Source organism: Myotis brandtii, unplaced genomic scaffold (assembly GCF_000412655.1).
Source record: "Myotis brandtii unplaced genomic scaffold, ASM41265v1 scaffold668, whole genome shotgun sequence".
Lineage (NCBI taxonomy): Eukaryota > Metazoa > Chordata > Mammalia > Chiroptera > Vespertilionidae > Myotis > Myotis brandtii.
In genome coordinates, this window is record NW_005370597.1 from 550321 (window position 1) to 569210 (window position 18890).

The window sequence follows — 18890 nt, forward strand, 5'->3', positions numbered from 1 at the left end:
TTCTACTGAATAATGTCTGCATGCCCAGGCAGCAATTATTAAACTTTTTCTGAACACAAAAGGAAGGTAATACCTACATGGTCAGCTGTGAAGAATTTCATATGACTCACATGTGCTCAAACATCTATTTATTGGACCCCAATGTACATGGTAATTAAATCAAGTTTGGAGTATCCATAAGGGAGGGAATAAATAGATATGCTTTAAACAGTAGAACCATATCAAAATCGAAGCCACTTAAAGGGGGATAATTCCACTCCATTGGACTGATCCTCATGCCACCTAATCCTCTCCACCACCTCTTTTGTTGATTTGAAGGTTTCTTCCTCTGTAATTATTTACTTCCCTGCACAAAAAGGAAACATAAATACCAAGATGGTCTCCTTGGTGTAAAGAGAAAGGAAACTGTTAGCAGTAAAGAAGATGAAGGAAAGAGAGTTGATAGTACAGAGCCCTAATGTATAGACTGCTTCTTTGATAGTTTAAGTGTTTCAAACTTTTAGTATAAAAGTACAAGGTCAAGGAGGCATACACCATACAGATTCAGAAAGCTTGCTAAAGAAACCATATTATGTTTTCCACCAACCCACCTTCCCAATGACACGTCACAATCACCTGCTCTGCTGCCTTTACTGAGACCACACCCCCTTTCTTAAAACAAACTGCTTGAACCCAGCTCCACCCACACTCCCATTTGGAATTTTTTTTAAAAGTCTTCAGATAAACAACTATGGAATACAAATTAATTTGGAGCCCATCCATCACTGGCCTTATTTCTAGAGAAGCCTTACAAGATAGAACATCAGTCTTAAAATCTATGAAGAGGGGATTTAGTCCTTCTTTCTTCAACAGGGAAGATTCACAAAGCCCTCACCACGAAAAAGAAATTGAGTTTTCTTTATACTTTTTTCTATTTCCAAATTCATTGCTCTTCCCCCTACATGAGCTTGCTAAAGATCATAGTCAACATTCACATCTAAAATAAAGAGGCCTGAGAGAAAAGCTCATGTAATCCCACTCCTTAAATATCACTAAGACATCTGAGATATTGTTTAGATTGTGGACTCTTACTTTGACATGCCAGCATAGGTAGATGGACAGACAAGCACATCAGATGTCACTGTTTGGCAGCTGATAAAAGTCAGTGGTGCTATAATACTAAGCACAGAGCCACTAGATTAGTCTGTGAGGGAAGGGGATGCCTCTTCCTTCCCTTCAATAGTGGGTTAAACCCAGCTGGCACCCTCCAGAATTACGGGTAAGTCCCTTCTTTATTCCTGCTGCCGTTTTGGGTTTTGTTTTTGTTTTTTGTCCAAATCAGAGGAGCATGTACAGAAGTGACCTTCAGATAAAAAGTTTGAAAGCCACACATCATAATGGTATTATACAAAGATTTGAAGAGAAAGTGCTCTATTCATTCCACTGAAACTGGAGGGCATTAGAGAAAGGGTAGAAGAAAAAGTAGTTATGTGTTATTATTTTTAAGTCATGATTTTTCCTTGAAAGGAGACACTTGGACTGACTGTAATTGTGGTGATATCCTACAGCTTCAAAATATCCTCAATCAGTTTTTTCTGCAAGTTTGTGCTATATTAGAGATAAGGAAAATAATGTTAAGATTTTTTAAAATAGGAGACTGACTAGTATTTTATTTATGAAATATTTGATATTTATTTAACATAATTTAGAATAAAATGATAACTTGCATGTAATAGAATTGATTCTAGAATTGGATTGTTGAACAGTAACTACAAACATGAAGAAAAGCCTTTCAGAATTAACCTGTGGAAACATCTGTATAAATTTAGTGAGATGTATACAAAATAAAACTTTTGAAAGAAAAAATTGAGCTTCAAAAAGTAAGTAATTTTTAACTACGTAGACTGATACCAAAATGAACAAGATAGTTGACATTACAGAAATATATATGAAGAAAAATAGGGGACTTTTTGGAAAATATCTGCTGGCTATTAAACAGTTTATTTTTTGCTATTTGAAATAAATCTGAATCACTTGCCTGCCCAAAAAGGAATTTAGGAAACAAACTGGATTCAATTCTGCAATGTAATAAATAAACCGGTAACTACAAAACTACTTACCTTGAAATAGCCTTTTCTTTTTTTAGAAAATCTAATTAAAGCCTCCTCTGGATGTTTTTCTCCGACAAGTTAAAGGCCTAATATAGTTAACTACTAAAATGGAGTCTAGTTTAATATACTTGTGTTCAGAAACTTGAAGTTAAGGAATATATGACTTTTTAAGTCTTTTCAATATAATCTTTCTCTTGGCTGTGTAGTTGCATTTTTGTTCTTTCCTAAAACTGCTAGTTTTAATTTAAACTATATGCACAATTAGGATGAAATTGTCTAGAAATTTTTCATTAAAAATACTTTTTTCAAGATAGGAAATTAAATAAGATTTTGTTTCAATAATGACAATTTGGCTAATTTTATCAGCTAAAAGTATGATTTAGCATTATCTCAGTGTTGGTTCAAACTATGTGAAACAAACTAAATGTGTTTTGAACTAAATTACCTGATATTTTTAATGAAAACAGAATCAATGCTACAATTTACAGGACTAGTCTTTGTGTGTAATGGCTGTATATAGTCCTGCTTAGATATACCATACTAATGGAAGAAATCAGAGGCAAATATAATCCCTTAAGGTAATTTTAGTGACAAATAATTCCTCTAAGGAAAAATGGGGATCTACTATAGAAAGTCAGGTGAACCAATGTAGAGCTAAGTAAGAGAAATGGCACCCATCTTTTCTTGGTAAGGTAGAGGCTAGCTTCACAGTTGTCTTACTTCCTTCTGTACATCCTGTTTACCATTTCTTTAAAAAAAATAATGTTTAAATTAATCTAAAATACATATTAAACAGGTAAAAAATAAAAAGTAAAAATAATTAAAAGAACATCAAGATCAATAACTAGATAGTGTAATCTAAAAATAACAGAAAAAATCACAAATGGCTCTACAATGCAGTTGGTGACATACATTATATACATACAAAGAGACACAAACACGTAGTCACTCCTTAATTATTGTCTACTTTGTACTATGGCAGTGGTCGGCAAACTACGGCTCGCGAGCCACATGTGGCTCTTTGGCCCCTTGAGTGTGGCCATGAAGTTTCAATTGCACTGTACGTGCACGCCCGCACATGGTATTTTTTGGAAGAGCCACACTCAAGGGGCCGCAGTCTGCCGACCACTGTACTATGGTCAATTTGAAATCAAGGGAAGAAAAAGAGGCAGTGAATTGTAAGATAAAAAAAATCCACTCAAAGTTGTTAACAGTCAATTATAGATATTCACTCTACTTTGTGAAATTGTGAAAGGGTAAAGGAGTAAATATGGACATTAGAGTAACATTCTTTACAAAATAAGCGTATATAGTTCCCCTTGATTTACCAAGACATCATTCATCACAGATCACAGGGACCTGAATTAACTGGTGTATCAGAAGAGTTGTTCATTGGTTTTGATGAGCAATGGGAAGAATTCAAACTGAATGAAAGCTGACATGTTATATATTTAACTGCTAATAATTTTTAAATAATTAAATTTCTGTGGTTAATGAAACAGTAGCCTCTGGACAAAGAAATAATCATGAGACATGGAAAAAGTCATTTGTGCAATGACAGAGAAAAAGGAAGTGTAGAAACCAGGAAAGTTCTACTCAGAGATAACCTTGAAAGCACATAAGTTCCTAAAGATGTTAAATAAACAGTACTGTTCTTTGTGCAAATATTGTAACTGAATCATTTTCTCCTTTTGAAGGAAAGACATTCTTCAAGAGAAGGCCCCTCCATCAAAGCCAGGAACACAATATTCCCAGGATCTCAACAAGAAGGGGCAGACCAAGGTTGCTTCTGATTCCTTGCGACCTTCTATAATTCCAGGCTTGCAGTGCCAAATTCAGGACCCCAACTCTTCAGGAGCAAATCATTATAGTAATAAATTGCCTTCATCTCCCGTATACCAGCTAAGCATGTTTAACTACGAACGGCCAAAACACTTCATCCAATCCCAAAATCCATGTGGCTCCAGACTGCAGCCCCCTGGACCGGAAACCTCCAGCTACTCTAGCCAGACCAAACAGTCTTCTATTATCATCCAGCCCCGCCAATGCACAGAGCAAAGATTTTCTGCTTCCTCAACAGTGAGCTCTCATATCTCCATGTCCTCTGCTTTCCCTGCTTCTCCCCAGCAGCCTGGTGGCTCCAACTTGGGCCAAAGGGTTACAGCCACCTATAACCAGTCCCCCGCCAGCTTCCTCAGCTCCATATTACCATCACAGCCTGATTACAGTAGCAGTAAAATCCCTTCCACTGTGGACTCCAAGTAAGTGAGTTTTTAAAATATATGCATATGGATATATACTGCATATACAATGTCCAAAGATGGTGGGGGCAGGGGAGGTAATGCTGTAGTTCATCACTATCTAAAAAGGCAATGTGACCTCAATGTCTGATCTCAAAATTCTCCTAGAACACCTTGAACCAGGGTACTAGCAATAAGAGGTTATCTGACCCGTTATGCAGTGTCCAGGCTGAGCTGAATCAAATCATCTATGACCCCATACAATTAGCCATTATTTTCCACCTTCAAAAAATATTTCTAATATACCAAGGACAGTGACTATTGCCCCAGTCCTAAGCTAAGTTCCTCATGCTGTAAATTTAATTGCTCTGGTTCTGGGCTCAGCTGAGATGAAGAACACCTGCCTGCTCATCTTCAGATAGGATTTCCTCTCACATAAGCAAAGGCTATTAAATTTCTTCTCAGTCTCTACCTTTCTTCCTATCCATTTTCCCCTCTGATGTTGAATATTCACTTGGCTAAAAAGAAAATCTGGGATTCAGACACTAAAATGTATGACTTTTCCTTATTATGTTCAGAAAAAAGGCTTGAATAAATACAAGTTTACAACCTTAAGGTTTCCTTTGATGATTAAAACCACACTTTGTTCAAATTGGTTAGGCTGATCTAAACACAGGGAAGAATACCTGCAGCCTTATGCAAGCATGTACTATTTTCACAGTCCTAAAACTGCAGTAGGAGAACCTGATACGAAGGACATAGTGGTTGTGCTTTTTTTAAAACATGAACTGAATACTTTGTGCTTATGTAAAGTTAGGGCTATCAGTTTTCCTATTCCTTGGCTGGCTAGAACATCAAAGAAATCAGAGGCATCTGGAAAAATTGTCTGATGGAATGTGTTTGTTGCAGGCTTACTGACAAATTTGCAGACATTCTAATTTCTCTCAGTCTTCTCTAGAGGCTAATTTTTTTCTAGAGATTCCTATTGTTGGTGACTACTCCGGAAACCTAATTTAAGTGACTATAGCATTCAACCTGCAAAGAAAACTTTTTAATATTTTTAAGAATAAAAACCAAAAATTTGTTAAAATCCTATCTACTAGGCTGAACCATTTGAAATGGCTGATATCTATTTTAACATACAAAAATGGCCTGTCATATGTCTGATCTAATATATTTACTTATTTTAGTGGGGGGGGCGGCGCGGAAGAAACATCAATTTATTGTTCCACTCATGTATGCATTCATTGGTTGCTTCCTATATGTGCCCTAATTGGGAATTGAACCTCCAACTTGGTGTTATTAGGATGATGCTCTAACCAACTGAGCTACCCAGCCAGGGCTCAACCTAATAATTTTAAAAGGTGTATTCAAGAATTAAAAGCCCTCTCTTTCTTTTCCCTCCCAAATTTCCATTATGTCAATTATAACACATGGTAGATTTTTCTTGGTAACATTTTATCCAGATGATATTTTTCCATCTAACTTTCAATGATTTCCACATTTCTTATATGAACATTTTAAAATCTAAAATAACCTTTTCTGACTATATTTTTCTTAATAAAGTATTTCAGTCCTACTCCAAATTCCTGTCCAGAAAAGAAAGCCATCAAATAAATATTACTGAGCCTCAACCATGTGTACAAAACTAATAAGAGATAAAGAAAGGCAAAAATGGAGAGGATAAGAAATAAAACATAGGAGGTCCCCAAACCAGAGATCAAAGATCCAGCTTTAGCTGTTCCATTTTCAGCAACCACAGATAACCCTTTTAATCTGCCCACAGCCACTTGATACCCATTCTATGCCCAGCTGCACAGGGTGGAAAGCTCTGGGCCTTTGAACATTTGCGCGCCAACTCCCTCATTGTTATCATGGGCTTAAGTTTGCCATGTCTTCTAAAATAATCTCTTGGATTCTGACCTAGAGAAGTTTGAAAGTTTTATTTAGCTTTTTATCAGTAGGATCAAACCACCAACTAGAAACTGAGTGGAACTCTTTAATTCTAATTATTCCTTCCAAAAACTTTGCTGTGTGATATTCAGCAACTTTACCTTACCCACTCAGTGATTCAGTTTTCTGATTCGTAAAGAAATTAAGGATCTGGGTGATAACAATAGAAAAAAGACCTATACAGCAGTGTGCAAGTATAAGTTTATAAATATAAGTAGATATCAAGTCCTAACACTTAAACCATCTGAACTGGTAATAATGGGTGAATTCAGTGAATAAAGTGACTGATTCTCAGGCTTGGTTTTGATAATCCCTCAAGATTTCTCAGAGATATTATGAGAGTCTGAAAAAGAATTATTTAATACTAACTCACTCTAACAAATGTGTGACTTTTATAAAGATGATAGGTTAGCATTAAAAAAAATAGGCTATTTTAACTTCATACAGTTGGAGGAACAGATCTATAAGACCAAAGGAATTTTACTATTTCAACCTGAGAATTCAATCACAAAACAAACAAATGAACAAAAACAAAAAACCTACTTATTTGGTTTGGCTATTTACTTTACTTTAATTAAGGATTAATATAGACAACCTTGAAGATCTGAAATGTAAGAAGGGGAAATGTGTATCACCAACTTTCATTACAGAGCATCTGTAACATTCATTCATTCAACTGATAGTATTACCTATACCCAAGCTCTGTTAGTGGATATATGATACAATAATAAGTAATAAGACTTTTTTTTCAGTTATGTTTACAATCTAGAGATTACTAACCAAGTCCCCAAAGACTACAAAAATTAAAATTCTGGCTCCATTCAGAGAAGATACATTTCCACTTAGCTTACAAATTCTTTTTTTCCCATTTTGTTAATCCTCCAGTGAGGATATTTTTTCCATTGCTTTTCAGAGAGAGTTAAAAGGGAAGAGGGAAAAAAAATTTTTTTTTAAAAAAAAGGGAAGAGGGAAGGGGAGAGAGAGAGAAACATCAATGTGAGAAAGATATATCAACCGATTGCCTCCTGAAGGCACCCCTACCAGGGGTGGGGAGCGAACCCACAACCCTAGTATGTGCCCTTGACCAGGAATCCAACCCGCCACCCTTCAGTGTAAGGGCTAATACTCCAACCACTGAACTACACCGGCCAGGGCACAAATTCTTTTAATGATCATTGAGAATATTTGAATAAGAACATGTCACAGAAGAGAGCAAGTTTGTTTCATCTAGGTAACTGGAGAATGTTTATTATACTAATGGTAAAATATTCATTAAAGGCCACTTTCCCCACATTAAATAGATATAAGCTAGCACTTATATGGCCCTAAGTGAATAAACTATGTGAAATATGAACAAAGCACTGTGAAAACTGTTCCTTACAGATCTAATAATATAGGAGTCTCTAAATACTACCTCCGCTCTCCATCAGAATCAACAAGGGAACTCTGGGAGGAGCAAGAACATCTTAGAAGGAAATTTAGGATCAGAACCTGAAATAAGGATTTAAACCAAACTCTTCAACTGCTATTCAAATTTGCTTTTTCTCTCTCCAAATCTCCCCTTTTTTTATTTTACATTTCTTTCTCCTTCCTCCCCTAGTCATTCCTTTCTTTTTCCAAATATCATTTCAGCAACATTAAAGAAACTGTCATTACTGTAGAAGCTATTTGTTATGTAGTGCCATATTTGCATTTTCTAGAATAAGAAATTAATAGGAGCCCTGGTCAGTGTGGCTCAGTTGTTTGGGCATCATCCCATGCACTGAAAGGTCACCAGTTCAATTCCAGGTCAGGGTACATACATGCCTGGTTTGATTCTCTACTGGTTTGATTCCCGGGAGAGAGCATGCAGGAGGAAACCAATCGAAGTTGCACTCTCACATGCATGTTTCTCCCTCTCCCTTCCTCTCTAAAAATCGATTTTAAAAAATCTTTTTAAAAAAAAGAAATAGGAATTGGAAATTAAAAGAAAAGTCAATGGCTATTTAAACTGTACACTCCATTTAGCAACAGAATAGTCAGTAAATATCAGTGGTTATACTGGTAAATGTGTAACAATCAGCTGGAGGAAGGAGCCATGATCTGTGGTACTTACCAATTTACCTGGTGTAGATATTCCCACCACATCATGAGATCACAGGGAGCTGGGAAGAGATGCTAAAAATCAGCCCTCTTGAGCTCATATGAGTCAAGCACATCACTGCTTAATATCCACCTATAAACCAAACTTAGGAAATTCAGTTTTAAGAATAGAAGTGCTCTCAAGCTACAAGTAACTAGACTTACTCTCACCTCTTAGGGAAGACCTTCAAGGAAGGACATGCTCCTTGCATCTAATCTAAATTATTCCTCCTGCTACTTTTCACTTGCCAAAACAAAAAGAAACAAAAAAGCTGGTAACAACTCTTATAAAATCCTTCTTGTTACTAGGGAAATTAGTGTTTGTGCTAACACTAGTAGTACTAAGTGTTAGATTCAATCTATCTAAAGGTGACTGACAAAATAAGGCCAAGTCTCTTTTAGATACAAATCTTTTTTTTTTTTTTGGTAATATATTTTGAAGGGAGTAAACAAAACAAACCTCATAGACAACAGTAAGGTCATTACCAGAGGGAAATGGGGGTTGTGGGAAGCAGGAGAGAGTAAAGGGAGAATAAATGGTGATGGAAAGAGACATGAATTGGGGTGGTGAACACACAGTACAATATACAGATGATGTATTATAGAATTATAAACCTTAAACCTATGTAGTTTTATTAACCTATGTAATCCCAATAAATTCAATTTTAAAAGAAGATACACATCTTAAATATCTTCTTTTTAAAAAATCTTTTTTATTTTTAAAGCTATCAACAACCCTCAGTTGGCCAATCTGTGAATGCTAAGCCATCCCAAAGTACAAATGCTAAGCCCACACCAAGGACTCCTGACCATGAAATACAAGGATCAAAAGAAGCTCTGATTCAAGATTTGGAAAGAAAGCTAAAATGCAAGGACAGCCTTCTTCATAATGGAAATCAAGTGAGCAAGAAGTCTATTTTATACAAAAAGCCAATTAAACTATAAAATCTAATCTCAATAAGAAAGGTCTTTCTGTCTCAAGGATCTATGACTGTATAATCAGCAAGGAATAGGATAATCTTTTTTTAAAGGAATATTTGGGCCCTATTTACTGTTTCTCTGCATGAAATCACCTCTTTGGTGTGGAGTAGTAAAAAATGAAGCAAATTAAAAATCAATCTGAATGATTTAATATTTTCTGTTTTAAGCATTACCTCTCATAAAATACGTCTAATAATCAAATAATAGGAAATACTGTCAACCTGACTTCTTCATATATTTGGTGTATATTATTGATGGACAAATAGCTATAACTTTTATTATGTAACTCTTACTGTGTACATTGTATTTAGTCACCTATCTTTGAAACAGTACTATATGCCTTTAACCCAAATTCATTTAACATATCAGTTGCACTGCTTTCAGCCAGAAGTTAGTAAGTCAAATATTCAGTGTTCAAGTAATACAAGTTCTTTCTGAAAGTGAGGACATGTAGTACTATAGTCAAAGACAGAGGTGATTGGAACATACACAAGAAGGAAGGGAAAGAATTTCCCTTGACTTAGGAGAGCCATATTCAAGGGTGATTATGCCTGCTCTTCCAATGAGCAAAAAGAAAACAAGCAAATATCACAGATGAAAGAAGTGGCACTAGAGTAGAAGGAAAGGCTTTGAATGAAAGAAAATACTTTTTAAAACATAGCATCTACCTATAATTCTAAAGACAGAACTTTTTTGGTAAAATTCATAGTGGTTTTAAGTTAAATTAAACCTGTACAAACAACTTATATTAAATCTCATTACCATTCTCCTTAATGACTTATTTCTTTAAAGCGGCTAACATATGAGGAGAAGATGGCTCGAAGATTGCTAGGACCACAGAATGCAGCTGCTGTGTTACAAGCTCAAAATGACAGTGAGGCACAAGATTCACCACAGGTAAATTAAAATAATCTTTATCTAACTGGAGTCCTTTTTGTGTGTATGATTTTTAAATATCTGCTTTCTAAATGTATATAAATAGCATTCAAAGTAAAAGTCAATCGCTTCCCTGGGAGAGGCCGTGATAAGCTAAAATATATATGTGAAGTTTTAATTTTACCCCCTTTTCTGGTGGTTCTAATATTCCATAAGAAATGTCACATGCCCAGCCAGCATGGCTCAGTGGTTGAGTGTCGACCTGTGAACCAGAAGGTCACGGTTCAATTCCTAGTCAGGGCACATGCCCAGGTTGCAGCAGGCTCAGCCATTAGGAGGAGTACAGGAAGCAGCTGATCAATGATTCTCTCTCATCATTGATATTTCTCTCTCTCTCCCTCTCCCTTCCTCTCCCTGAAATCAATAAAAATATATTTGTTTTAAAAACACTTTAAAATGAAGGTGGTGGTAGCAGGAAAAGAGACAGCAGCAAAATATGTCATTATGAAATCAGAAAATATAAATCCTACATTTTTTGTACACTTCAAACAAAATGTCATCAAACTATGTATAACTGAAGTATAGCATCTACGAATACAAATATATACATATTCAAACCACCTTAAAAGGACAAAATAAAAAACTTACTAAAATGTTTTCAGCTTAAAAATGTACTACTTATAAATCCCTCAAGCTTTCCATATACCTTTTTAAAAAACAATGTGAATCTTCTAATGTCAGAGATGATGACCAAAATTTTTGGAAATTTTGAGTTTAATTGGATTATTTTTAATTTTTACCAAAAAAAAGTTGATTTGCTTGACCACTGAATTGTTTTGACATTTTGCTTAGAAAATCTTAAAGCCAGCCAAAAATTGTGAGTTTTAAGAATTTTGTTTTAAAATGACAAAATACATTAAACATATTCATCCAAAAATAAATTATTTGTAATGATCTGCTGTGTTGCTGTACAGATGTTTTTCAGATATTTGAGTAGGAACTATATTTTTCACTTCTTTGTATCTCCCACTATGCCAAGAACAGTGAAATATATAAACAGGCATTAAATATTTAACCAATTTATTAATTCTACTATAATTTCCATCAATTCCTGATTTTACTTTCAAATAGAAATAATTTTCTGGTGCTCAGATAATAAATTCTAAAAGATGTTTGCTTAAATTAAATATATCTTTATTAAGCAGGAAGTAACTAATGTTGTTTTTCAAAGACTTTTCATAGCTCTACACATGTCTTCCATGAAGTCCATCAGGATTTTGTGTCATGAGCTAAAAAGAGAAGTATTTTACAGTCTAATGTGTTTACTGCTGTTGGTGCCACTTTTAAGCAGCAGGTATAATACCCTGTATCTACTGCCAACAAAACTGACTTCATGTCTATTCCTGTTTACTAAAGGACAATCTGTACTAAGTGCTCCCATTTCAAATATACCAGAGGGACACATCATCCTTTGTAAAAAAAATAAAAAAAAAAATAGTCAACTGGCCCAGCCAGTGTGGCTCAGTGGTTGAGTGTTGACCTATGAACCAGGAGGTCACGGATCAATTCCCAATCAGGACATTGCCCAGGTTGCAGGCTCAATCCCCAGTGGGGGTGTGCAAGAGGCAGCCAATCAATGAGTCTCTCCCATCATTGATGTTTCTATCTCTCTCTCCCTTTCCCTTCCTCTCTGAAATCCATAAAAATATATATTTTTTTAAAAATAGTCTGAAAAATGAACCACTATCAACTCAGTCTCATAAATCATGCCTGTGGAACAGTCTTATTAATTCTGGGGATTTCTTGCTAGAATATTATAAGGTCATTGCAGTATGTTTTAAATGTTTAAAAGCTAAATATATAGAACTGACCATAACTGTAAAAATACAGTTAACAGAGAAATGTGTGCATCCACATCCTGCGTGGTTCAGGGTTCGGGATCTGGAGAAGGGCCGCGTGCAAATGACAGAGACGAGACAAGAAATAATTTGGAAATACTGGGGGCCAGGAGGGAAGCCCAATGCGAGGGAAAGGACTTCCACTCGTGCCTAGGCCTTGCCAACCTTTTATTCAATTTTGGATACACATCTAGCTCTTAGGCAGGTAATTGCGGTAACAGATAAACTATCTTAAAGGTCAGTAATATTAGAAAGATTTACTCTGAGACTATTTGGTCAGGAAATTGCTTGAGCCCCCATTGTCTGGACTAAACAATCGGTGCATAGCTCGTGCCCTTGCCAGGGGCTCCAGGTTCACCAGCTTTCGGGATCCTTGTTTACACTTCTCTGATAGTGAAGACAATGGGTGGCTTCCCACAGAAATGTTCCTTTCAACTGCAACTACTTAGTTCTGCTTCATTTCAAGCTAACAATTATATGTTGACATTATCACTCTGTTTTAATTTCAAGCAGCACAATTCAGAACATGCACGGTTGCAAGTTCCTACGTCACAAGTAAGGTAAAAAATAATTTAATTCTAAATATATATTTTGCTATCTGAAATTTTTTAGCTTAAAAATGTAATCCTTTTAAAGCTCTCAAGCTTCTCACATACCTTTTATAAAAAACAATGTGAATTTTCTAATGTCAGAGATGGTGACCAAAATTTTATCTGGCCCTGGACGGTGGTGCTCAATGATTAGAGCATCGGTCCATACACCAAAGGGTCATGGATTCAATTCTCAGTCAAGGGCATATACCTGGGTTGCAGGTTCAATCCATGGGGTACTCTGCATTTTAGTAGATCAGTTTCTTCACCAATTCATGGCATTGTAAAAAAGAAAGAGTGCAATTTGTACCAAATGTTTCTAAACTGCTACCATTTCTAATAGTTATCAAATATTCCACAGCTAAATACAGCCCTAAGGTCTTTCTCCATTGTTACTACACTATCAAACAGTATACTCTGGGGTTTCAAATTTGATGGCTAAACTATGTTCGTGTGAAAGTAAGAACAATTACAACTTTTTGCATAGTAGTTATTAAAATACTTTTGTAGAAGTAGATCATCTTCAAGGGGAGGTGTGAATGATGAGGATGCAATCCAGGAGAAATTTTACCCGCCTCGTTTCATTCAAGTGCCAGAGAATATGTCAATTGAAGAAGGAAGATTCTGCAGAATGGACTTCAAAGTAAGTTTCAAAATATTGGAAGAAAATTAACGATGGGATACTAAGTTTTAAAAAATGTTCTCTTCCTCTTCATAGCTTGCTACACAACTTGAGAAGTAGTATGTATAGTGGATAAGAACACAAATGCTAGAGCCAAGCTTACCTGGGTTTGAACCCTGGCTCTGCCACTTTTCAGCTATATAATCTTAGACAAGTAATTTAATCTCACTGTGCTAATGAGAATAACACAGAGAATAACAAATGTATCTACTTCATAAAGTTGTTTGAGGATTAACTGAGTAAATAGGTAAAAGGTTTTCACAATAGTGCCAACCACCTAATGAATACTCTAAGTGAAGCTATAATAATAATATTTCAAAAGTAGAGTGGCTTTTTAGTTCTTCTCCATTAAGAAATTCAAGCAACTCTGCTTTCTCTCTGCCTAGAAGATTTCTTCAAGCTAGACCAGCTTTTCCTACAATTTCATTATCCTCATTTGGGAGAATTTTTTCTTATAAAATGTTTTTCTGGATTGAAAAACATTTTATAAGAAAAACATTTTATAAGAATGAAAGTCAGTATGTGGACTTAATTGTTAAGGCTTATATAAGAACACTTAACAAACTGCCATTCATACACCAGAACTACAAGCTCGAGAACACTGTTTTGGAAAGGTTATTCATTAGATCAGCAAGCCTCACATATGTGTGCTTCTGGGACTGCTTTTGCAGTCACCATTAGCCAGAAAAGCCATATGACTTCCATATTCCTTAATTAAAAGATCTTAAAGAGCCTGAGGTTGCACATGAAAGAGCTAGATGTGGTTTAAGATAGTCATAAAATACTATATTAATTTGAAGAGTTTTAATTTATACTGTTTCGTTAAAAATTATTGAAAGCAAATACCTTTTTAAGCTCTTGCTTTGCATTTTCAATCACAAACCCACTCGGGTACTGAAATTGTTAAAATTCATAGACAAATGGGTCCCAGTGATGCTATCATTTAAAACTCTGTTATCTCCTTATGTTTTCATTTCTAGGTGAGCGGACTGCCAGCTCCTGATGTGGCATGGTATCTAAATGGAAGGCCAGTTCAATCAGATGATTTTCACAAAATGATAGTGTCTGAGAAGGGTTTTCATTCACTCATCTTTGAAATGGTCCGAGTTTCAGATGCAGGGGCTTATGTATGTGTGGCCAAGAACAGAGCAGGAGAAGCCACCTTTACTGTGCAGCTGGACATCCTGGGTAAGCCCTCCAAGAGATCACAAAGTATCTTTAATCCTGCAGTATTAAAAAAGAAAGTATTAAAAAAGAAAATCCTAGAGGACTTCCTAGTTAAGGTTAATGTCCACACCATACAACCCAGTAGAACCCAGTTTTTACCCAAAAGCCACAAATGAGGTGGGAGGATGAGGGGGATGATATTCTTGAGGAAAACTCAGTGAAATTAGAATGATAGATCTACCACCAAAGCTTTTCTGGAAAGGAAATAAAGAAGTGGTACAATTTCAGACAGACCAATAAGATAGTAGAAGCATTTCTATAGATGTAACAAACAGGTCTTAAAGTGAAAAATTTTAGTCTAATCATTTGTCTGGTCTACAATCTAAAATAATCAATCTGACACATTTTCACAGAATTGTTGTAATCATGCATAGTTTAAAACTGAAGAGTAAATGTCAACTTTTACCTTAGACGGTGTTCCTTTTACTAGGACACTCATCTGTAATTATGATAAAAAAACAAAAACATGCCTACTAGCTTTAGAAAACATGTATGGCAAAAACTCATATCTTAAATGTTCTTTGTAAGGCTGTTCTCATAAAGTTGATGTTCTATTTTAAATTATTACAATTTAAATGCTTTAAATATATCACATTTGTAATGGTTTAAGCCATGGTATATCACATAAAAGAGTTTGCTATTATTCATTTTTTGTTATATAAAAGCTTGACAACTTGAAAAATTTTCTTCAGTTTGTATTCTACCCAGATCAATGAAAAATCTTTAAAGTTATTCTATGATATAATAAGGGACCTCAGTCTAAGAGAAAAATGGATGACCTAGAAATCAAAAAGCAAAAAGTCAAGTGATTAAGCTTTGGGCAAATCCTCCTTGTGCCAATAGTTCCAGAAATGCCATAATGTTAGAGCTGAAAGAGACCTTGGCAGGCATCTGTCCAATCTCCTCATTTCTCCCTCAGAAAAGCTAGGGTTATGGTATTATAGTATCATTTCCTCTTATCCTTCAGGTATTTGAAGAAAAGACATAATAATTACTGACATTTGTATATTATTTTATTGTTTACAAAGTGCTTCTTCATTCATTATCTCAATTGATCCTCACAATAATTTTGTATGGTAAGCACAGCAGTCACTATTACTTGTGTATTGTATTATTTTACAATGGATAACACTGAGCCTCAGAGAAACTAAACAAAATTTCCAGAAGTTGGCATGGCTAATGGAGCAAAGAGAGAATTTGAACCCAAGTTGATGGTACTCTTTTGCACCACTCATGCTGCCTCTCTATAGGTGACATGATAAATGACATTAAGACTTAAATTCTTTGAATGAAACATGATAATAAATTCAATGCATCATTACCTTACTGTTTTAGAACTCTGAATTGTATAATAATACAATGGTATTGTATATTATTTTAGCTAAAGCTAAAACATGAAGCTTCCGATCTTTTTTACTTTTAAAAACTTTTATATCAACATACAAATTTCATAATACTTTGGTTTGATTTAATATCTTTTTTATAATATTTAAAATACTTGATTTTTTTATTAATATGTAGCAAAAGAACATAGAAGAGCACCAATGTTTATCTATAAACCACAGAGCAAAAAAGTTTTTGAGGGAGACTCAGTGAAGCTAGAATGCCAAATCTCAGCTGTACCGCCACCAAAACTTTTCTGGAAAAGAAATAATGAAATGGTACAATTCAACACTGATCGGATAAGGTAGGATAAGTATTTCAAGATTTAACTGTAATTTACTTTGGTCAATCCAGTTACACTTTGAAATGCATTATAAATGGCATGCATTTGTGACCTCAATTTGTCTCGTTTTTAAAACATATATAGAAATATAAACTTCATTAAGCCAGAATCCACTAATCAGAAATTTAAACCATAAAGTAGGCTAGCATTTAGCTTGTTACTAACAATAAACAAAGATGGCTCAAAGAAATAGATGATATAAACAAGATTTGCTGTGGAGATATTTAATTCGAGAAAACTAATAGCTATTTGGCAATGACTAAATATAGCCTCAGAATTCCCAAATGCTTCTTTTTCATATTAGTCTGACTTTGTAGATCACGAACGTCCTAAATAAACTTTCACAGGAAAATCAACTCCTATACTTTCATTTTTTAATTGTTTCTTTTCAGCTTATATCATGATAACTCTGGAAGAATTACTTTACTGATAAAAGATGTAAACAAGAAAGATGCTGGGTGGTATACTGTGTCTGCAGTTAATGAAGCTGGAGTGATCACATGTAACACAAGATTAGATGTTACAGGTATGTCACACTGATATAAAGCATTAAGTCAAGTGTTATAAATGACTTTACCAGGAAGTCACAAATCCCAGCATAGCACAAAATCTGAGGGATTTTTCCTATATATAATCAGTTTTGGTTTCTTTTTCTTTTCCTAGTCTGATATGAATGCCTGGTACAACCCCTTTGTTTAGGTTTTCTAAATTAATTTTTATTTGCTCTATTTCAGCCCGTCCAAACCAAACTCTTCCAGCTCCTAAACAGTTACGTGTTCGGCCAACTTTCAGCAAATATTTAGCACTTAACGGAAAAGGTTTGAATGTGAAACAAGCTTTCAACCCTGAAGGAGAGTTTCAGCGTCTGGCAGCTCAATCTGGACTCTATGAAAGTGAAGAACTTTAATAACTTCACCAACATTGGAAAGCACAACTACACTATTAGTAATATATTCAATTGAAGTTTTGAAATAAATCCATAGCTGTATTAACAGATTATGACTTTCATTAGGTAATAAAACTAATGTACATTTATAATATTATTTATCCTTTGACTCTTGCACATTCTATCTACTTCTCTGGCTCGTGAAGCCAACAGAAAATCCGGGTACATGGTTTGTAATTGTAGAAGACTATCTTAAAATGTGGGATTTTAAACATTGAAGTCATACATTTAACAATTACAGGTTATGAATTAATATCAACTTTTTAGACACAACTAATGCTTATAATAAGATTTACTGGTACTGCTTTCTAAATACTGTTTTACCCATTTTCTCTTATACGAATACTAACAAGGTAATCAATTATCTGAGTGTTCCAAAGTTTTATGTCAAAAAGAATAAAATTTCAATTACTTAAAACAGACTGTCTTCTCTTCACAAAAGTCTAGACCTGTAACATAAAACTTCTGGTTTTTATTTATCCAACAACTAGCAAACCTTAAGGATAACAAGTTCCAAAAGAACAACCTTATATTCTAGAACGGTGTGTCTTCTTGGTAAAAACTCACGGCTCGATTTCTCCTGAAACTGGGCAAGATTTTCCAAGGTTTGCACTTCAAAAGCATGAGGAAATCTCTCCTGAAATTCTCATGGTTTTATCCAGATAAGTAACTAATTCTTCAAGATCTTTGAGACTATTGAACTCAATGGAATAAGAACAATTTGTAGCCCTAACTGGTTTGGCTCAGTGGACAGAGCGTGGGCCTGGGGACAGAAGGGTCCCAGGTTCGATTCCGGTCAAGGGAATGTACCTTGGTTGCGGGCACATCCCCAGTAAGAGATGTGCAGGAGGCAGCTGATCGATGTTTCTAACTCTCCATCCCTCTCCCTTCCTCTCTGTAAAAAAAGCACATCCCCAGTAAGAGATGTGCAGGAGGCAGCTGATCGATGTTTCTAACTACTCTCCATCCTCCCTTCCTCTCTGTAAAAAAATCAATAAAACATATTAAAAAGAAAAAAGCAAAGCTTGGATTTAAAAAAAAGAAGAAAAAGAACGATTTGTAGTCATCTGCTTAATTCTTATATTTAATGTAAATCTGAATAGCTGTATTTTGGGGGTTTTTTCCTCCTACATTTCAAGTTCAGATAGCCTGTTACATTAAAAAGCATACTTTTGTAAGCATCGGAGAGTCTAAGCGCAGGAAAGGGCAGACCCTTTTATTAAACTGAAGCTAGGACAGCAGCCTTTTCTTCTCTGGCCCCTGTCCAGCGGCTGTTAGGCCTCCCTGTCCCTTTTATCATCGGTAGCCTCTGACCCTCCCTGCTGTGTGGCCTCGTTTTTGCTTTTTATCTGCACATAAAACAGCATTTATCAACACCAGTCTACATCTCTTTCAGGAAAATAACAAAAATGGCTTTATTTCTTTACTTTCAAAACAGCTTGATGGTTTTCTCTGCTGGCGGCCCTAGGGCCCTTCAACTGATTCCCGCTGTACTTTCCTTTCACCGGCGTGGGCGTCCCTTCCGCCTCCTCCTGGCCGGCGTGGGTGCCCGTTTACAGC

General features: G+C 35.4%; 1 protein-coding gene across 2 annotated transcripts; it reads left to right on the forward strand.

Moving 5' to 3' along the window:
- Positions 1–1179: 1179 nt before the first annotated feature.
- MYOT (myotilin) lies at positions 1180–17748 on the forward strand. Of its 2 annotated transcripts, none has more exons than XM_014529087.1 (10): positions 1180–1258; positions 3788–4351; positions 9130–9304; positions 10178–10282; positions 12670–12719; positions 13260–13392; positions 14412–14619; positions 16180–16345; positions 16777–16910; positions 17119–17748. In XM_014529087.1, the coding sequence occupies exons 2-10, from the start codon at positions 3999–4001 to the stop codon at positions 17289–17291; spliced, it is 1497 nt and encodes a 498-aa protein (XP_014384573.1). In that variant the 5' UTR covers positions 1180–1258; positions 3788–3998; the 3' UTR covers positions 17292–17748. The 2 variants fall into 2 exon arrangements, with proteins under 2 accessions (XP_014384573.1, XP_005881069.1); XM_005881007.2 differs by having other exon boundaries at positions 12673–12719.
- Positions 17749–18890: the final 1142 nt, after the last annotated feature.

Coding starts and splice junctions, on each gene's coding strand:
- MYOT (XM_014529087.1), top strand. CDS start 3,999: ATGTTTAACTACGAACGGCCAAAACACTTCATCCAATCCCAAAATCCA. Junction 4,352..9,129: donor CCTTCCACTGTGGACTCCAA/GTAAGTGAGTTT, acceptor TTATTTTTAAAG/CTATCAACAACCCTCAGTTG. Junction 16,346..16,776: donor TTCAACACTGATCGGATAAG/GTAGGATAAGTA, acceptor GTTTCTTTTCAG/CTTATATCATGATAACTCTG.